Source organism: Chrysemys picta, chromosome 23 (assembly GCF_011386835.1).
Source record: "Chrysemys picta bellii isolate R12L10 chromosome 23, ASM1138683v2, whole genome shotgun sequence".
Lineage (NCBI taxonomy): Eukaryota > Metazoa > Chordata > Testudines > Emydidae > Chrysemys > Chrysemys picta.
Window position 1 is genome coordinate 469,474 of NC_088813.1, and position 14,593 is coordinate 484,066.

Genomic DNA, 14,593 nt, shown 5'->3' on the forward strand with positions numbered 1-14,593 from the left:
CCTAGGTAACGCATTCCAGTGCTTCACCACCCTCCTAGTGAAATAGTTTTTCCTAATATTCAACCTGGACCTACCCCACTGCAACTTGAGACCATTGCTCCTTGTTCTGTCATCTGCCACCACTGAGATCAGCCGAGCTCCATCCTCTTTGGAACCCCCCTTCAGGTAGTTGAAGGCTGCTATCAAATCCCCCCTCATTCTTCTCTTCTGGAGACTAAACAATCCCAGTTCCCTCAGCCTCTCCTCATAAGTCATGTGCTCCAGACCCCTAATCATTTTTGTTGCCCTCTGCTGGACTCTCCAATTTTTCCACATCCTTCTTGTAGTGAGGGGCCCAAAACTGGACACAGTATCCTAGATGAGGCCTCACCAATGTCGAATAAAGGGGAACGATCACTTTCCTCGATCTGCTGGCAATGCCCCTACTTATACAGCCCAAAATGCCATTAGCCTTCTTGGCAACAAGAGCACACTGTTGACTCATATCCAGCTTCTCGTCCACTGTGACCCCTAGGTCCTTTTCTGCAGAACTGCTACCTAGCCATTCGGTCCCTAGTCTGTAGCAGTGCATGGGATTCTTCCGTCCTAAGTGCAGGACTCTGCACTTGTCCTTGTTGAACCTCATCAGGTTTTTTTCGGCCCAATCCTCTAATTTGTCTAGGTCCCTCTGTATCCGATCCCTACCCTCTAGTGTATCTACCACGCCTCCTAGTTTAGTGTCATCTGCAAACTTGCTGAGAGTGCAGTCCACACCATCCATAGACACACCGCGCTACCTAGAGGTCTTCTATCAGCTCCTGGAAGCAGAGGCTTCTGGGAGATTTCCACAAACTCTCTCAGTGCCCAAGGAAATTGTGGCAGAAGGGGTCACACTCCCTGGGATGAGCAGCTGTGTCTGGGGCATATCCCCAGAGTGGAGGTTGGGGAAACAGATGGGCCCTGATCCTTGCTCAGACAGATGCCCCAGCAGCTGGGGGGTGGAGGAGCTGGACACGGAGCTGGTTACTCCAGGGGGTGTGAGGAGTCGGCAGGCGGGTGCATCAATCCCATTAACAGCCGGCCTCATTCCCTAGCGCTCCGGTGCCTTTCCTGTGAGAGGTGACTAGTCTGAGTAGACCAGAACTGTGGGGATGGGGGTGAGACACACCATTGACCAGTGCTCACTGGTGCTGGGAAGGGTAAACAACAGCCCATGCTACTGACCAGCCACCTCCAGTTCCAACACAGCTTCTTCGTAAAAGGTGGGTGATTGGAAGAGGCAGCCGTAAGTCCCTTCATCAGAGGGGGTGATGTCGTGTATCCTCAAGGAGACAGTCCCATTAGCAATACCGTCCTTCAGTAGCTTCGTCCTGCTTCGATACGGTGCGATCTGCTGGCCAACCTGATCTCTCCCATCCCGATAGAGATGGACAATTGCAGAGAATGTGGATCGGAACCAGCGCACCTCCATGTTCTCAGCGCTCATCCTGGGGGAGAGGTGACAGGGTAACAGAGCGTCTTCTCCCACAAGTGCCCTGATGGGGCCATCGGGTCCAATCACCTTGAAACTCACTGTAGAAGGAACCAGGACAAATTAAACTGTAGCTACAGTGGAACTAGGAATATGTCATGGCGATGGAAATGGGAATTTACTGTAATATTTTTATCAGCAATGGGTCTCCCCGTCAGACTCTGTATTGTTACCCCCTGAATGCACAAGGGTTAAAATGCCTCTCCAGACAGACGGAAGGCATGAGGTGTCTGAAATATGTTGTCTCCTGGTTCCAGACCAGAATAATTAAAGTGAACTGGATACAACCTGCACCTGTGAATGCAGGATCCAGTCTGGAAGAGAAAAACGAAGAGCTGGGACTGGGACATTATCACTTAATGGCTGGGGAGCCAGTGCAGGTTGGATATATGAACTCAGCATGGTTTGGCAGCAGGAGAACAGGGGATGATGGGTGTCAGGGAGCCTGGGTTAAAAACAGCATTCACAGCCACACAGGGCCTTTCCTTCTGGACTCAGAGGCAAAGGGACAGAGAGAGTCCAGAGGGATCCTACAGCAGCTTGGCTCAGTGGAGCCCTGGCTTCAGCCACTATGAGCCGTGTTTTAACCTCTGCCCCTCTGTGCTAACCTAAGGATTTCCCAACTCCGTATTCCAGTTGAGTAATAAACTAATAAACCCTAGCCTGTAGTCACTGGGCAGTGCTCACCATGAGAAACAGGAGAGCTAGAGCCCAGAGGCCGGTCTCAGAGCCACTGAGGCCAGGTGGCTACCCTCTTGGAAAATGTGACCCCTTGAGGGTCTGGCATGCGGAAGGAGTTATTTTCAAGAGACCTTTTAAAGGCAGGGCAGAGCACAGACACAGTGACCGTCATATAAATGGAAGCAATGTGATGCTGTGAGCCCTGAGAGGCTGGGGGACTGAGCGTGGGACTAGAAGCCACGAACACCTGCATCCTGTTCCCAGCTCTGCCACTGACTTTGAGGCCTAGTCTACACTAGGAGTTTATCTCGAATTTAGCAGCGTTAACGAACTAACCCTGCACCCGTCCACACAATGAAGCCCTTTACTTCGATATAAAGGGCTCTTAATATCGATATCTGTACTCCTCCCCGATGAGGGGAGTAGCGCTGAAATCGGTATTGCCATTTCGGATTAGGGTTAGTGTGGCCGCAATTTGACGGTATTGCCCTCCGGGAGCTATCCCAGAGTGCACCATTGTGACCTCTCTGGACAGCAATCTGAATTTAGATGCACTGGCCAGGTAGACAGGAAAAGCCCCGCGAACTTTTGAATTACATTTCCTGTTTGCCCAGCGTGCAGAGCACAGGTGACCATGCAGAGCTCATCAGCACAGGTAACCATGCAGTCCGAGAATCGAAAAAGAGCACCAGCATGGATCGTACGGGAAGTACTGGATCTGATCGCTATATGGGGAGAGGATTCAGTGCTAGCAGAACTACGTTCCAAAAGACGAAATGCCAAAACTTTTGAAAAAATCTCCAAAGGCATGATGGAGAGAGGCCACAATAGGGACTCACTACAGTGCCGCGTGAAAGTTAAGGAGCTCAGACAAGCCTATCAAAAAATAAAGGAGGCAAACGGTTGCTCCGGGTCAGAGCCACAGACACGTCGCTTCTACGCTGAGCTACATGCAATTCTAGGGGGGGCTGCCACCACTACCCCACCTCTGACCGTGGATTCCGAGGCGGGGGTAATCTCAGCCATGCCTGAGGATTCTGTGGATGGGGAAGAGGAGGAGAAGGAGGATGACGACAAGCTTGCGGAGAGCACACAGCACTTCGTTCTCCCCAACAGCCAGGATCTTTTTCTCAGCCTGACTGAAGCACCCTCCCAACCCCCAGACAATGAGGCCATGGAAGGGACCTCCGGTGAGTGTACCTTTGTAAATATAAAACGTGGTTTAAAAGCAAGCGTTTTTTAATGATTAATTTGCCCTGAGGACTTGGGATGCATTCGTGGCCAGTGCAGCTACTGGAAAAGTCTGTTAACGTGTCTAGGGATGGAGCAGAAATCCTCCGGGGACATCTCCATGAAGCTCTCTGGAGGTATTCTAAAAGCCTTTCCACAAGCCTTATTCTGTCCTCCATGGTAGGACACTTGACCACGCCATGCTAGTAGCAAGTAATCTGGTATCATTGCATGACAAAGCCTGCCAGCGTATGGTCCCGGTGTTTGCTGGCATTCAAGCAACATCCGTTCTTTATCTCGCTGTGTAATCCTCAGGAGAGTGATATCGTTCATGGTAACCTGGTTGAAATACGGGAATTTAATTAAGGGGACAGAGGTGACCATTCCTACTGGGCTGTTTGCCTGTGGCTGAAAAGAAATCCTTTCCTGCAGTTAGCTAAGCGCGGGGGGGTGGGGGGGATCTTCCCTGATACCAGCCACGCGGTGGGGGAAGGGATAAAGCAATCATCCCAGAGAATTGGATGTGGGGGGATTAGTTTGGTTTCTGCTGCTGCACATTAACAGGAAAACTGCAGCACTCAACGGGCTTTGCTTGGTATGTGGGAAAGGAGGGCGCTGCTTGTAGGAAAGCTGCAGAAGCCAAAAGACAATGGCTTACCATGGCCGCAGGCAAGCCGAATTCTGTTGCCCGGACCTGCGTCTGTGCTCTCTAACACCAAAGCCGCAGGCACTCAATATTAAGATGCAAAATGCGACCTTGTACCGAAATCACATGTGCTATGTAATGTGAATAGTGTTGTTCACCATGAAAGAGTATAAGCATTGTTCTGTAAAATGTATCTTTTTAAATACTTCTCTCCCTTTTTTCCCTCCCTCCCGCAGCTGCAAATTTTTCAAGCCTCCCTCCTCCGTCCCGAAGGCTATCTCAGATAAGGCGTCGAAAAAAGAGGATGTGAGACGAAATGTTCTCGGAAATCTTGGAATCCACCTGCAATGAAAGAGCTCATCTGAAGGAGTGGAAGGACATGGTATCAAAGTACAAGAAAGATGCCAGTGAACGTGAGGCCATGAGGGATGCTCGAGATGAGAGGTGGCAGGCTGCAATGCAGGGCCTGCTGCGTGATCAAACGGACATGCTCCGGCGTCTGGTGGAGCTTCAGGAATGGCAGCAGGAGCACAGAGTGCTGCTGCAGCCGCTGTATAACCTCCCTCCCCTCTCACCACGTTCCATAGCCTCCTCACCCACACATGCAAGAACACGGGGGGAGGGGGGGGAGGGAGGCTCCGTGCACCCTCCCACTCCACCCCAGTGGACAGCCCAACAAAAAGGCTGTCATTACACTGAACTTTTTTAGTGCCTTTTCCTTCCCTTCTATCCTCCTCCCAAACCCCACCCGGGCTACCTTGTCAGTTCTTTCCCTCTTTTTATAATCAATTAATATAGAATGCATGATTTTTAAACGATAGTGACTTTATTTCCTTTGAAAGCAAGCTGGGATCGAAGGGGGAGGGTGGGTTGCTTACAGAGAACGAGTCAATCAAGGGGGTGGGTTTTCATAGATTCTAGGACTGGAAGGGACCTCGAGAGGTCATCGAGTCCAGTCCCCTGCCTGCATGGCAGGACCAAATACTGTCTAGACCATCCCTGATAGACATTTATCTAACCTACTCTTAAATATCTCCAGAGATGGAGATTCCACAACCTCCCTAGGCAATTTATTCCAGTGTTTAACCACCCTGACAGTTAGGAACTTTTTCCTAATGTCCAACCTAGACCTCTCTTGCTGCAGTTTAAGCCCATTGCTTCTTGTTCTATCCTTAGAGGTTAAGGTGAACACGTTTTCTCCCTCCTCCTTACGACACCCTTTTAGATACCGGAAAACTGCTATCATGTCCCCTCCCAGTCGTCTCTTTTCCAAACTAAACAAACCCAATTCTTTCAGCCTTCCTTCATAGGTCATGTTCTCAAGACCTTTAATCATTCTTGTTGCTCTTCTCTGGACCCTTTCCAATTTCTCCACATCTTTCTTGAAATGCGGTTCCCAGAACTCGACACAATACTCCAGCTGAGGCCTAACCAGAGCAGAGTAGAGCAGAAGAATGACTTCTCGTGTCTTGCTCACAACATACCTGTTAATACATCCCAGAATCATGTTTGCTTTTTTTGCAACAGCATCACACTGTTGACTCATATTTAGCTTGTGGTCCACTATAACCCCTAGATCCCTTTCTGCCGTACTCCTTTCTAGACATCAAGGAGAAACAAACAGAACTTTCACACGGTAGCCTGGCCAGTCATGAAACTGGTTTTCAAAGCTTCTCTGATGCGCAGCACTTCCTGGTGTGCTCTTCTAATCGCCCTGGTGTCTGGCTGTGTGTAATCAGCGGCCAGGCGATTTGCATCAGCCTCCCACACCGCCATAAAGGTCTCCCCCTTACTCTCACAGAGATTGTGGAGCACACAGCAAGCTGCAATAACAATGGGAATATTGGTTTGGCTGAGATCTGAGCGAGTCAGTAAAGTGCGCCAGCGACCTTTTAAACGTCCAAATGCCCATTCTACCACCATTCTGCACTTGCTCAGCCTGCAGTTGAACAGGTCCTGACTCCTGTCCAGGCTGCCTGTGTACAGCTTCATGAGCCATGGCATTAAGGGATAGGCTGGGTCCCCAAGGATAACTATAGGCATTTCAACATCCCCAACTGTTATTTTCTGGTCTGGGAAGTAAGTCCCTTGCTGCAGCCATTTAAACAGAGTAAGGTTCCTGAAGACGCGAGCATCATGAACCCTTCCCAGCCATCCCACGTTGATGTTGGTGAAACATCCCTTGTGATCCACCAGTGCTTGCAGCACCATTGAAAAGTACCCCTTGCAGTTTACGTACTGGCTGCCCTGGTGCTCCGGTGCCAAGATAGGGATATGGGGTCCATCTATTGCCCTACCACAGTTAGGGAATCCCATTGCAGCAAAGCCATCCACTATGACCTGCACGTTTCCTAGAGTCACTACCTTTGGTAGCAGCAGCTCAGGGATTGCTTTGGCTACTTGCATCACAGCAGCCCCCACAGTAGATTTGCCCACTCCAAATTGATTCCGACTGACCGGTAGTGTCTGGCGTTGCAAGCTTCCACAGGGCTATCGCCACTCGCTTCTCAACTGTGAAGGCTGCTCTCATCTTGGTATCTGGCGCTTCAGGGCAGGGGACAGCAAGTCACAAAGTTCCATGAAAGTGCCCTTATGCATGCAAAAGTTTCGCAGCCACTGAGAATCGTCCCACACCTGCAACACTATGCGGTCCCACCAGTCTGTGTTTGTTTCCCGGGCCCAGAATCGGCGTTCCATGGCATGAACCTGCCCCATTAACAGCATGATCTCCAAAGCGCCGGGGCCCACGGTTTGATAGAATTCCATGTCCATGTCCTCATCACTCTCGTCACCGCGCTGCCGTAGCCTACTCCTCATCGCCTGGTTTTGCAGGTTCTGGTTCAGCATAAACTGCACGATAACGCGCGAGGTGTTTACAATGTTCATGACTGCTGTCTTGAGCTGAGCGGGCTCCATGCTTGCCGCGGTATGGCGTCTGCACTGTTCACCCAGGAAAAAGGCGCGAAACGGTTGTCTGCCGTTGCTTTCCCGGAGGGAGGGGGAGGATGTACCCAGAACCACCCGCGACAATGTTTTTGGCCCCATCAGGCATTGGGATCTCAACCCAGAATTCCAATGGGCGGAGGAGACTGCGGGAACTATGGGATAGCTATGGGATAGCTACCCACAGTGCAACGCTCCAGAAATCGACACTAGCCCCGGTACATGGACGCACACCGCCGAATTAATGTGCTTAGTGTGGCCGCATACATTCGACTTTATACAATCTGTTGCCAAAAACCGGTTTCTGTAAAATCGGAATAATCCCGTAGTGTAGACATACCCTGAGTGGCCTTGGCCCGTCATATACAGATGGATTCTGGCCTTTTCACAGTCCTCTGACAGAGTAAAGTGGGTTGGGCAATCCCCTCCCCCCCACAGGAGTGGCTCAGGGCTGGCATACTTGACCGTATCCTCAGAGCACCAAAGTGTGTCACATGGTGTGGCTGGAGCACTTGGCGTTCTGCCAATACCAACCTGCAGAGCAGCTGTGGAGGCTGCTGCAAGCTAGGGCAACCCTAATTGACACTGGGGGCTGTTGCAGTCCCTGGAACAACCCAGGATCCAGGAGATGCAAAGGTGACTAAAAGCCAGGCTCTGTCCTGGGCTGCATGTCCTGAGAGGCAGAATTTCATCTTTAGATTTAAGGGCTAATTACATCTCCTAAGTGATCTTCTTACTGAGACCTTACACTCGTAGGGAAACATTTTAAAATGCTCCTTCTCCTAGAAATCAACTCCTCTTTACTCGTCATTTCTTTCTGGCTTCCTATAACGTATAAAGTATATATCATTATTGTGCTTTACATTCAACCTGCTTTCAGCCATGTCTCAGAGTTAGGCAAAACACTCACAGGGACTGTAACTGATCACTTTATCAAAATTACTGCTGGTTGAAATTTTTTCATCAGAACATTTTTTGACCAAATGTGGCTTTTTGAGCTAAATGAAAATTTTCAATTTCAGGCAAAAATTTCCCTTCTTGTTGAAAAACCATAAATAAAAAATTTTGTCTGAAAATTGAAAAATGTTCATTAAAATACATTCTCAGTAAGTATTTCTGGTTTACTTCCCAGTTTTTGGACAAAACAAACAAACTAAAAACAATTGGTAGGAAATTTTGAAGAACAGTTTAAAAACAATTTCCCACCAACAATAATTGGCCTTTTCAAACCACTTCTAATCAAACCTGATTCAGCCAGGTTTCCCCTTTTTTAATTTTTGCCATTTGAAAATCATGTTTGTAACTTTATGTAAATTCTCCCAGAGTTTGGAAGAGTGTGATCAAAGCCCTGCTGTGTCTGGCAGCTACTCCTTGTTTTCCCCCCCTCCCCCCCTAGCCCCCAAGCTCCCCGCAAGCCAGTCTGCCCTTTTCTTCTCGGCACCAGAGCTGAAATCCTGGCCCCACTGGCACCAGTGGGAGGATTATTACCAGGTGTTACCCAGTATCTCCACTACCCAGCTCTCCCCCGCATTGTGAACACTCAGGGCATGGCTACACTTGCAGATGTAGAGCGCTGTGAGTTAATCCAGCCTTCATAGAGCGCAGTAGGGAAAGCACTGCAGTCTGTCCACGCTGACAGCGCACTGGCGTGGCCACATTTGCGGCACTTGCAGCGGCATTGGGAGTGGTGCATTATGGGCAGCTATCCCAGCATGCAAGTGACTGCAAAGTGCTTTTCAAATGCAGGGGGTGGAGTGTGTTGTGTGTATGTGGGGGGAGAGAGAGTGGGTTTTTGGGGGGCTGAGAGCATGTCAGCATGCCGTCTTGTAAGTTCAGACAGCAGCAGATCCCCTCTCTCCCCCCGCCTCTCTGTCTCTCTCACACACACACACACACACAGCATTTCACAGAAACGGAGCTTTGAAAGGGCATTTCCGCATTCCTACAGGAGTTCAAAACAATGACAAGAGTGGCCACTTGACTTAAGGGGTTACGGGACGTCTCCGGAGGCCAATCAGAGCGCAGTAACACAACACCTCATTCACACTGACGCCCGGGCGTTGTAGCCAAGGTGCAGCAAACGTTCTTCCTCTCACTGAGGTGGAGTACCAGCAGCGCTGTAGCCGCGGAGTCAGAGCGCTCTACATGCCTTGCCAGTGTGGACAGGGAGTGAGCTAGTGTGCCTGGGTTGCTTTATTGCACTGTAACTCGCAGTTTCTAGTTGTTGGGGCCATTCTACGGAACTGACTGTCCCTGCAAGCAGGACCCAGCTATACATCCTCACTGCCCCTACGGGCAGGACACGTCCCACAGAACCAGAAATCAATCAGCCTCATGGGGACATTTTTGGGCACAGCTGCCACATGCTGCCAGCTGGAGACTTGCTATGGGGGCCTCTTGTAGGCCACAAGACACAGTTATTGCCCAACTCCCTGGCTCCTCTGCCCACCAGCTGCCACCTTTGCTGCTCTGCTCATCATCCCCGAGTTCCCTCAGACAGAGCTCAGGCTGAGGGCCCAGCCTTCCCCAGCAGAGCCGCTGGCTTCTGTGGGAGAGAGACTGGACCCTAAATCACCAGGAATCCTACCTGAGTCCAGCCGGTGAATGTGAAGAGAAATGAGGAAAATGGTGAAGCCAAGCAGCGGCAGTGACCTCACAGAGCCGGAGGACATCGAGGAATCTTCCATCTCCCTGATGTCCAGATGACCACATAAGCCCTGGGTGAGTGAGTCAGTGAGCGTGACCCTGCAATCCAGGACATGAGAGTGGTAAATAGGCAGAGCTGGTGCGACTACGCTGACTCCACTGGGTACTGGAGTGCGACAACCCCACATTCTGGCCAGACCTTTCAGAGATGCCCAGCACCTGCAGCTGAGGCCAGATTTTCCAAAGGGCTCAAAGCGTTGGGTTCACAGTAAGTGCTGAGTTCTGCTGACAGTCAGGCCCAAACCCAGGCCAGCTCCAGCACTGGCACAGGAATAAACCCACTCTTACAGGAACGATTTCTAGATAAGTTCCAGAACTATCGGCCAAAAGCTCCTGACCTCCGGCCTGCATGTGCCCTCAGCCCAGGGAATTCCGTGCTGGTTCGAAACTGCAGCCCTGTGCTACAAAGAGGGCTTGTGGGGTATCTTTCTTAAACCACACACAGGGCAGCCCCCTCTGCCACTCCGCAGGGAAGGGGGCCCTGCTGCCACCCAGCTGCAGCTCACAGGGGGAGGAGGAGGTCTGCCAGCCTCCACCCCTGCCCATCTGGGAAGGAGACTCCAGCTTGCCAAAAGGGGAGTCTTCGCAGCCCTTGCCTGTCCAGCACACAGTTCTTGTGTGGGTTGTCTCTGATGCAGCCACTGAAAATGTGTGTGTGGGGTGCAGTGTGGGGCAGGGCCCAGGGAGTGCTGTATAACTGGGGCCCGGGATTGTCACAATCCAGCCCACAAGGGTGGCATCCCAGGGCGGGCCCAGCTGGAGTCAGTGCACACCGGCTGTACAGCTGGCTGAGGGCCTCAGGCAGCACCCTGAAGCAGGACTGTGATCCCACAGGACTCAGCAAAAGCCTCAGGCAGAGAAAGCCCCCTCTGGGGAATCAGGTTTCTGGCACCAACAAGATCAAACAACCCAGCAGAGCCCTGGGGAATTATCTCTGTGTGCAGCTCAGTAATAGAACAGAGCACAGCTGCACCTCTCAAAGGATTATCCACAGGGGCATCAGCAACATCAGTCAACTGGGGAAACTGAGTCATGGCTTTTCTGCAAAGAAAATTCATACCTCATTAATCGGTTAGAATTCTTTGAACGTGCCAAAAGGCATAGTAGATATAATTTACTTGGACTTTCTAAAGGCCTTTGGCGCAGTCCCTCTCAAGGGGCTACTAAAGAAATCAGGTCATGGGTGAGAGGTAAAATATTGTCATGGATCAGAAACTGACTTGGCAACAGTGGGAATAAATGGTCAGTTTTCATCATGGCCAAAGATTAACTGCGGGGCCTCAAGGTTCTGTACTAGGTCCTGTGTTCTTTAATACACTTATTCATGAGCTGGAACGGGGATGAGATGGGTGGGGAGGGAGTGATAGATGAAGGTGACACAAAGATATTGAGGTTAGTCAGGCCGTGAGAGGGCTGTGAGGAACTTCAGAGAGACCTGAACAACCCGGGGAATGGACAACAGGAGAGCAAATGAAATCCAGCGTTGATAAATGCAAAGTACTGTACACCAGAGCGGGAAATCTGAACGCCTAATCCAGATGGACTGTACCAACTCAGGAGAGGACCTGGCCATCACAGCAGTCTGCTCAATGGAGACCTCTCCTCAGTGAACAGCTGCAGGCCAAGAAAGCTAACAAAACATTGCTCTGTGGGGGGAGGGGCTTTTACCAGCAGCACTGCAGGAAGCCTGGGGTTCCTCCTTTATTGGGTGGGCCTGGGAAGGGGAGAGGCTAGAAGGACCCTTAGCCCTGGATTTCCAGCTGTTGCTTAATAAAGTTAATGTTAAAAAAAATTTACATTATATTTACATAGGTTAAGAAAAGAGTGTCTGTACATCTAGGTATAGTGCTTAGATAAGGGGTGGGCAAATTTTTTGGCCTGAGGGCCGCATCGGGTTTCATGAATTGTATGGAGAGCCGGTTAGGGGAGGGGGTCATGGCCCAGCCTCCACCTCCTATCTGGCCCGCCCCAGGACTCCTGCCCCATCCAACCCCCCGTGTTCCTTGACTGCCCCCCGGGACTCCTGTCCCATCCACACACCCCCGCTCCCTGTCCCCTGACCCGGACACCCACCGCCACATTCAACCCCTCCTCATTTCTGATGCCCCCGCCCCAGGACCCCTGCCCCATCCACCCCCCCTGCTCCCTGACCGCCCCCAGAACCCCTGCCCCGACTGCCTCCCATCACCCCTTCCAATCCCTCCTCTCCTTCCTGACTGCCCCCCACAGGACCCCTGCCCCCATTCAACCTCCTGTCCCCCCTGACTGCCACAACCCCTATCCACACCCCCACCCCCTGACCACCACACCCTGCTCTGTGCCCCCTTACCGCGCTGCCTGGAGCACCAGTGGCTGGTGGCACTACAGCCGCGCTGCCCAGCTGGAGCCAGGCCATGCTGCCACCATCGCACAGCACAGAGACCAGGTCAGGCCGGTCTCCCAGGAGCTCACAGCCCCGCCGCCCAGAGCATTGTGCCAGTGGCGGAGTGAGCAAGCTGAGGTTGCGGGGGTGGGGGGACAGCAGGGGAGGGGCCAGGGGCCAGGGGCTAGCCTCCCGGGCCAGGAGCTCGGGGGCCAGGCAGGACAGTCCCATGGGCTGGATATGGCCCGCAGGCCGTAGTTTGCCCACCTCTGGCTTAGATTATCCAGAAAGTCAAAATACATGAAGTACATAATCAGCAATAACCCAAATTTAGGGGATTAAATTTAACAATAGTTTAGATATTAGAATCCAAATACTCAGGTACATCACTCATGAAAAGTTGTACAGAGAGCTGGTTGTGGAAAGCAAATATATCAATCAATGAGTGAAAATTGACCCTCAGTAATTGAGAATTTAGGGCAGGTTGTCCATTGGTATTCCACTGGGAACTAAGCCAATCAGGCTCTTTCTGTGCCATCCCTGGGTACTTGGAGACTGGCCACAGTTTGCTTTGTGCAGCATCATTATTTGTGTAGTCACATGCCAAAGAAGGTGGGTGGGGGCAGTCGGAGGCCGCATGGAAATCAGAGCTCATCACCCTGCAGCTACCAATTCTCCCTGCTCTCTCCAGCCTTCAGCAGCAGCTTGCATGGAATGTTTGCAGATTAAAGGCAGACAGCGCTAGGTTAGCATGAGCAGGGACACTCCATAGGGAAGCCCCATCTCCAGGGCGGACTGGCTGAGTCATGGGACACTGCTGCTGAGGGGGGATGAGGCAGGAGTTAAAATAACTGGTGTCCCCAGGCAACTCTGACACCTCCCTAGAAGAAAACATGCAAGACCAGTTCTGTTATTTATTATTAGCCTTTCTGTAGAGTGAAATACCAGTCAAAATACCCCTGCAAAATGCCTGAACAATTTATTAGAGTCAAAACGGCTGGCGCCCACCCAGCAGGAAAACATTATCCCACACACAGAACGAATGAACTCAGCCAGCCAACAAATCAAAGCTGCCAAACCGCCCCATTAGCCACCCAGGAACAACCCTCAACCCGCTCCCATAACTCTATCCAGTAAAGAAGGGCCCGTCAAGCTCCGGTGAAGGGGCAGGTCCCTTTTGATGTATCCTGGAGCCAGACAGGGTCTCCCTGATTAGAAGCCAGGCCAAGGAGCTCTGGGGGCACGAGGAGGATATTGGTTGGACTAGAGCACATGCAGTGGGAGCATGCCAGCTGCTGCACCCCTTCATAGGGCTGCCCTGCACTACCCTTCCCCTGCTGACACAGGACATGGGATTTAAAAACAAAGTAAAGGATGAAAACTTCCTGCCACCTACCTTATGAAACCGGGAGACACTTCTCAGTGGTTACAGAATTGCTGTCCTCCAGCTTCTCTACAGTCAGTTATACGGACCCCTAGTCCAGGAGGTGCCTCACAATTAACGAATTAAAGTGAGGCTATGAAGCAAAATCATTTTGGAAAAGAGAATCAGTTGGGTATCAGTCTGGTCTCATGCAATTTTCTGTTAATTCTTGTTCAATGGCTGCAGAATTTGTTCTTTTCTCCAGCACGTAGGAAGGCTAAAATAGAAAGTGAAAGAGTAAAGCAGAACAAGGTGGTTTGTCAGGGGTCAAAAAATCATTTTTTTCTGCTTTTTAGCAAAACTGACAACCAGGGGCGGCGAGTTGTATTGGCTGGTGGTGCCTGGGCTCCAGCAATATTCAGGCCCCAGGGGCCCGGCCCTACCTGCCGCCCCTCCGTGCTTCCCCGGAGCACCGTCTCTCCCCTGCAGCTCTATACTGCCTCCCTACATCAACTGCTGCCGCAGGGTCCTAGTGCCCCCCATCCACTACACCAGGGTAGACTGACCCTGAGCCTGCCCTTCCCCCTCAGAGCCTTTCATTTTCCAATGGGACCCTCCACCCAGGGCCGGCTCCAGCATTTCTGCCACCCCAAGCAAAAAAAATAAAAATAAAAAAAAGCCGCGATCGGCGGCGGCAGTTCAGCGGCAGGTCCTTCGATCCTAGAGGGAGTGAGGGACCTGCCACCACCGAATTGCCGCAGGTGCCGCCCCTCTCCCTTGGCCGCCCCAAGCACCTGCTTGTTAAGCTGGTGCCTGGAGCCGGCCCTGCCTCCACCAGCACAGGCCCCCCCCGCCCGCAGTCACCGCTCCTGCCCTACGCTGGCCAAGGGGAGAAAGGGGGGAGGGATAGTTCAGTGGTTTGAGCATTGGCCTGCTAAACCCAGGGTTGTGAGTTCACTCCTTGAGGGGGGCCATTTAAGGATCAGGGGCAAGATACCTCCTGAGGTTCCTTCCAATCCTTATATTCTATGATGAATAGGGCGGTTAGATTCCAGGGATTTTTTTTTTGCCAGACAAAAGACTATATAATATATATGTATACACAGTATAAGATTTAAACAAACAATTTAATACTGTACACAGCAATGATAA

At 51.4% G+C, this 14,593-nt stretch overlaps 1 protein-coding gene across 6 annotated transcripts in view; it reads right to left on the reverse strand.

Moving 5' to 3' along the window:
- Window positions 1–14,593, reverse strand: part of LOC101951584 (butyrophilin subfamily 2 member A1-like) — a 51,949-nt gene that overhangs the window by 18,554 nt on the left and 18,802 nt on the right. For 2 of the 6 annotated variants that reach the window (XM_008177068.4, XM_065576785.1), the window contains exons 2-4: window positions 13,475–13,718; window positions 9,598–9,755; window positions 1,204–1,551 (exon numbers count right to left, since the gene is read on the reverse strand). In XM_008177068.4, the coding sequence (XP_008175290.2) occupies window positions 1,204–1,551; window positions 9,598–9,697 (448 nt within the window). In that variant the 5' untranslated portion in view covers window positions 9,698–9,755; window positions 13,475–13,718. Of the gene's footprint in view, window positions 1–1,203; window positions 1,552–9,597; window positions 9,756–13,474; window positions 13,983–14,593 lie in introns of those variants that run through there. The other 4 variants (XM_008177069.4, XM_065576786.1, XM_042857363.2 and 1 more) reach the window with 4 other exon arrangements.